This window comes from Cryptotermes secundus, unplaced genomic scaffold (assembly GCF_002891405.2).
Source record: "Cryptotermes secundus unplaced genomic scaffold, Csec_1.0 scaffold9, whole genome shotgun sequence".
Lineage (NCBI taxonomy): Eukaryota > Metazoa > Arthropoda > Insecta > Blattodea > Kalotermitidae > Cryptotermes > Cryptotermes secundus.
In genome coordinates, this window is record NW_019725413.1 from 424,138 (window position 1) to 430,137 (window position 6,000).

The 6,000-nt window shown below is 38.9% G+C and overlaps 1 protein-coding gene across 3 annotated transcripts in view; it reads right to left on the bottom strand.

The window, feature by feature from the left end:
- LOC111863299 (isoleucine--tRNA ligase, mitochondrial) overlaps window positions 1–3,588 on the bottom strand; it is a 33,165-nt gene extending 29,577 nt beyond the window's left edge. For 2 of the 3 annotated variants that reach the window (XM_023849491.2, XM_023849490.2), the window contains exons 1-2: window positions 3,238–3,588; window positions 1,411–1,533 (exon numbers count right to left, since the gene is read on the bottom strand). In XM_023849491.2, the coding sequence (XP_023705259.1) occupies window positions 1,411–1,533; window positions 3,238–3,468 (354 nt within the window). In that variant the 5' untranslated portion in view covers window positions 3,469–3,588. Of the gene's footprint in view, window positions 1–1,410; window positions 1,534–2,532; window positions 2,695–3,237 lie in introns of those variants that run through there. The other variant, XM_023849492.2, reaches the window with a different exon arrangement.
- Between the last annotated feature and the right edge of the window lie 2,412 nt (window positions 3,589–6,000).

Sequence of the window (6,000 nt, forward strand, 5' to 3'; positions counted from 1 at the left end):
CACTTAATCCCACAGACATCACTCCAATGACAATAAAGAATAATTGTAGGTAGTCAAAGCTTCAAAGAGCTGACACATACAGTGATTGTCTTTCCCCTTGTTCTCTTCCATTTCTGTCTCAAACCTAGCTAAGTTCAAAATCCAGTAAATTCCAAAGGGGTATAACACTTGGAATTACTGGATCTTTGAACTTAACACGTTTCAGAAACTGGACAGAATCTAAAAATCCACTAGCTTTCATAGTAGAATGGCTGGCCCAGCAGGTAAAATGGTAGTAAATGTGTTACCCTAACACAAAGGATACCTCGATAGTGAGGTAAAAGTCATCAATTCACTCTAAAATCACATATGAAGAGTTAATTAAACAAAAAGTTTTATCAATCCAAAAAATTTTTACTACCAAAGGTATTTTCTTCCTTGAAACTGCTGGGAAAAGGTGATTCTACTTACAAGGAATGCCTTACCTTGCAAGTTCCTTCAACACAGTGTGTGTACACAGCACAGACACCATTCTTATTTAAGAATTTAACATATATCTATCTTTCTTTTTACTGGCGCTACAACCCCGTGTGGGTCTTGGCCTCCTCCAGTAAATTTTTCTGAAGTGGGGTCATTAGCCCCATGCCCAACTCCACAACTGGATGACCTTGGACTACACTTCATCTGGCCTCTACCATTTGACCTGTCTGGCTTGGGTGGACCTACCAGGAGCTTACTCTCTTGCCATCACAGCTCTCCAGGTCACTGGAGTATGCAAATCTCCTCTCCATAATAAGGCAGTAATCCTTGAGGATATAGCTATACCTGTATAATTTTAATTGCCTGCAGTACAGAACTTTAATATTGTGACGTGTTGCGCAATGGAGGATGACTCCTCACCCCGCCAGCGGTGACATAACACTTTCAGAGCATTGCCGTTGCTATGGTAGTAAGCCAGTCAACACCCCACCTCTCCCTGCGGTGACATAACACGGGATGCCGCCGTTGCTACACAGCAGGAAACAACTCCCGACAGCATTGCTAGCAACACGGCACCAGACAACAGTGGTGCCTATTACGTGGCTGTTTTCTGTGTTGTCCGGAACGAGGCTAAATAAGGAGCAGTGAAGACTATTCACAGTTAGTTCTCAAGTTATGAGTTAGCCAGGCAGTCAACCTTTCAGTTGTAGTCTGGCATTTCAGTCTAGTATTTGTGATACTGCCAATGGCAGTAACTGTCAGATTGTAATTTGTGTGATTGTAACAGCGAGTGGAATAAATTCGCTATAACCAACAAGGCGTGAAGTTATTTGTTGCGTTTTACACCCAACAATATTTTACTGCTTCACAGTATAGTCCAGGTTGAGAAACACTCGTCTACAGGACTCATAATTTAGAATGCAAAGAAATTATATCAGTACTGAACTATACCTTATTTATTGCATGACCTATGTGAGGTTTTCCATTGGCAAATGGAGGGCCGTCATGCAGAATAAACTCTGGTCCTTGCACATGTTTTCTCTGCCAATCATACAAAGTAGAAAATTCACATTTCTGGAAAGAGAACAGTGAAAATGTGTCATGGTGTCATTCGAAACAAAAGCATGATGACAAATAAACAGATGGACGAGTTACTTTTCACTACCCTCAGCCCTGCACAATTTTAAACCAGTATGAAGAAAAGTGTGCAATTTCAGTTTCTGGTGTTTAGCTATGTTATATGTTGAAATTGTTCTGACACTTCATCACACACTGCAGTTGCCTCGTTTGGAGTAAAGGCAGTAGAAGGCCAATGAAGTCTCACATATAGGTCTCACAATGGAAGTAAGAGTGTGGGGTGTGGAGGACAATGCTACCCAGTGACAGACAGTCCAACGGTTAAGATGAAAGTCTGGAAGAAGAGAGCTGAGACCAGAACTTACTGGACTATCCCAGAAAACAGAACTCTTCACAACCACTGCTCTGAGAACCTCAAATCCAACTGTAGACTGTACTTGGTTTGTATATCTCCTCAAGGTTGAAGCTGTGGTGACATCTGACTATTTCAATTGCTTCTCTGGCAAACACCCCTTCAACCTGGACCATGAGGACAGACACAAAATGTGTAAGTCTGGTCCTACCTCTTTTCCTCCAAACCTTCTCCTTCCACACAAGGCCCCTTCCCACTGTATAGCACCCTGTTCCACATTCCCATTCTCGCATCCATGGTGAGGTATATATGCCAGGATACATCCTCCTTCTGCTTTATTTATCATGAGGATGGTGTCTACAGTACATATTGGAATGTTAGAGCTTCAGCATATGATGCAGCCAAACACAAAATGATGAAATTACACATCAGGCATAGGATGTTTAAAAAACTGTATGTTCTGAAGGGAACTGAGCTTTAGGCACTGAACGTGCAAGTATGGTATAAAGGGTAGATGCTAGTGACAGTTATGGTGAGCAGGTAAGGGAGTTATTGTACTACTTTCTTGGATGAACTTCATTTATGCTTGTAATTACCAATACCGTGGTAACCATAAATGTACAAGATACAGATTATATGTATACCTGAATGCACATTATACTTCCAGTTTGCTAGATCCATCCCAAATGTTTTAACTTCACTCACCCTAAACCCAAACACTCAAATTGTCAGTTATACTTTATGATAAACCATTTTACTGCCATGTCTTTCATACACTGTATCATTTTCTATATTGGTATTGTACTGCAAATTATCAGGAATACGTTCTTTATATTTCATAACGTTACTGCAACACGTAATCCACAGTTTACAAACTTAACCTTCTCATGCTTAATGAAATATTTTTACTTTTATTTTAAATAGGTTGAGCAGTGAAAGGTGGGAGACATGACACTAAAGCAACATGGTGGAGTCAAATACTGGACACCATTTATATTTGTATATTAACTAACACCTGACATCAGTTTTTCTTTACTTCTTCAGACCCAAATTGCTGTTAAGTATGGCGTTAAATCCCTTATGGAATGTGACGCCATGTAGCAGTTTGGTAGGTAGGTACTTGCCAACACTTTGGAGAAACCTCTGAAACATTGCTACCTACCTACCAAACTATACGGCGTCACATTCCAGGCGGCAGTAATCTTCGGGACCACTTGGGAACCCCAAGCCCCTAATAGCAATGGTGCTTGCAACATCTAGACTGAGACGAGATGGACAAAGAATAGGCAGAAGTGAGTTCAAACATGTGTAATTTACTCTCGGAAGATGCGGCAGTATATTTAATGCACCTCGTGTACGTAATTATCTCGATCTATCCTCTTTCGAGAATCCAAACGCAGAGGAAAATCAGTCCGTGGTAAGGCTACTGTATTCGTATATTTCTTATGTTTCCTTTCAGGTTCCCCATGGGCACAGGAAGTTACTCTAGCAGAAGAACTAACTGTTCTTGAATTTTGGTAAGTTCCTTTCAGAAGTCGAGTATAGAATTTAAATTCGCACCACTTCGTACACACGGCCATATTTCGCTATCCAGGGTTGTTACTGCTGAAAATTTAATTTTCCTACGTCTAGCGGTCAGAGTTGAAATTTTCCTCTAACCAATTCAATAAATGAAAAGTTCAGCCTTATTTTCTTTCAAACTTTGTGCTACATTACTTTAAAAACATTATTAAATAAGACTGCGGACCATCTGAACAAGACCAAAGCACAATTATTCAGAAATAGATTGCAAAATTTTTGTTTCACACATAGGCACGGATCGTCATCAACAAATGCAGTCGACATGAAAACATAGTCAAAATATATATCAATATTCCGTCGAAATTAGAAAAATTGTAAGCTACTCCTGCACTAATTTTATTCAAATAACATCCCTAAACAAACATAGCTGACATAATAAAAACGAAAGAACAATTTTTAACATTTTCATGTTTTGGAATGACATCAGATTCTGAAATTTACCTTTGCCAATCAACCACTCTGATTTACCCATTGGTACCACTGAATACTAAAACAGAAGAGCGCGAGAAATTTACTACTTAACCTTAAATATGGCTAGTTTTATAGGTTCGAGTTATTATCATCTTAAAATTCTAACAGTTGAAGTCTTGTAGTATAACAATTCTCCCAAAAGACTGTCCCACCAAACTGTATCCCTCTGTAGGTTTTGAGGTTCCCACAGTAGTGGTTATGAAGAGTTCTGTCTTTTCAAATATAATGCCATGTAGTTTTTTGCTTGGCTTATTCTTCAACCCCGATGATAGAAATGGTATTTTCCCCCACATCATCATTTAACTTTCAGTGGCCTACACAGCATTTTATCCCAGATGACAACTCTTTGCAAACCCTTTAATCATTAACTTGCAGCTAATAAACTATTCTAAAAAAAAATAATATCTGGATGAACATAAAACTGTAAGAATTAATTTCTTACATGGATTGTGGAGTAATTATTACCAAATTAGTTTATGCAATTTAATGACGGAGTTTAATGCCACTGTCATGGCAAAATGTGTGGTAGTCATAATTTTCTTTAATCTTACATCATTTTCTTTAGTTCCAGGAATATGTTGCATGTGAGAAAAACAGATCACGAGTGGTGTTTGGAACATAAGAGATCTTGTGTTGCTTCAGAAGGAAGCACTTACAACATGAACATAAAAATTTTGAACCTGCAGAGCACCTGGATAGCATGAACTGTTCTAGTAATCAAACTTCAAACCAAGCACGTGTTTAAGTAGAGAACAGTAACAGTTATGACAGCAAGAGAACAGAGGCAAAAAGTGAATCAGACCCTTAGAGATGGTCAAAGCCAACATTACGGGACACATCAGTGTTTGAACTCTAGTCACCAGAAGTTAAACTTCACAGAAATTAATACGGATACTCAGCTTTCATACAGTCACACATGGCACAGTGTAATGAAATGTCTGGATGATATGTCATGCCAGAGTGTGTGGAATGGCAAGGTGTGAATTTGATAGTGGTTTTTCCACAACCTGTGTGTGTTGTCCTCACAACTTGAGCTATCTGCGTGAGGCCTCATTATATATTTTATTGGACCAAGGACAAATGATGTGTAGTCATCATGAATTTGTAATATGTGACATGTTTTATATCCAGCCCTATGGGGAGATGATTGGATCCAAAGGGGGGGGGGGGGGAAGCTGCAGTCAGGTTATAGTGTTCAAGACAATAACATACCTAAAATTTCCTTGATTTTGAAAAAATTAGAAGGCTTCAAAATCCTTGGAATTCATCTCATCTCTCAAGTGTCCACTGTGCTGTTGCCCATTCAGTTAGAGAGGGGCATATGATAAACATAGGAAGATATGCACTAAAAATAGATTACAGAAACAGAAGAGGCAATGTAATGGGATGGTGTTTAGAATCTGTAAAGCTGAGTTTGAAACTCAGGTTGCATCCGTTAGTCACAAAAAACTTTACAGGAAATCCAACATCACGTATCAACAGAAAGGGGAGCTAATCTGTCATCAAGCACAGTATTGCCAAATGCAAATTAACAAAATTGTTGCACAGCAAGAACTATTCTTCTATGACAAGTGCAGGATCTACTTTCATCACACCGCTTCAACACTTGCAACATATGCAGGCTGCTGATCTATAGGGCAGCTGCTCAAGCTGCACAATTAAAGTTATGGTTGAATGTTCTACTTTACAAGCAGATTGTGAATGTACATACATAATGGTCAGTTTCAAGTAAATGCTGCACAGCTGTTCTGAATATGTTTATTTATTTATTTATTTATTGTTTCACTTAACGAGTCTGTCAGTAGTTCAGACTCTACACCATCAAACGATAGGACAATTAGTGAATAATTAATTTGAAAGAATGCAAAGGAAATAACTGTCCTAATTTTAAGTACTATTCTGACATCTGTTTAGGGGGAATGAAGTAAAAGGTAAAGTTGTCCCTGTGCTCAACTAATTAAGCACTTTGCCATGAAGGCGTATAGGGGAGTGGATGTATAAATCCAGATTTTCTTGACCTCTGCACTAGTTGCTTCACACCTCTGCTGCTTTACCCCCCC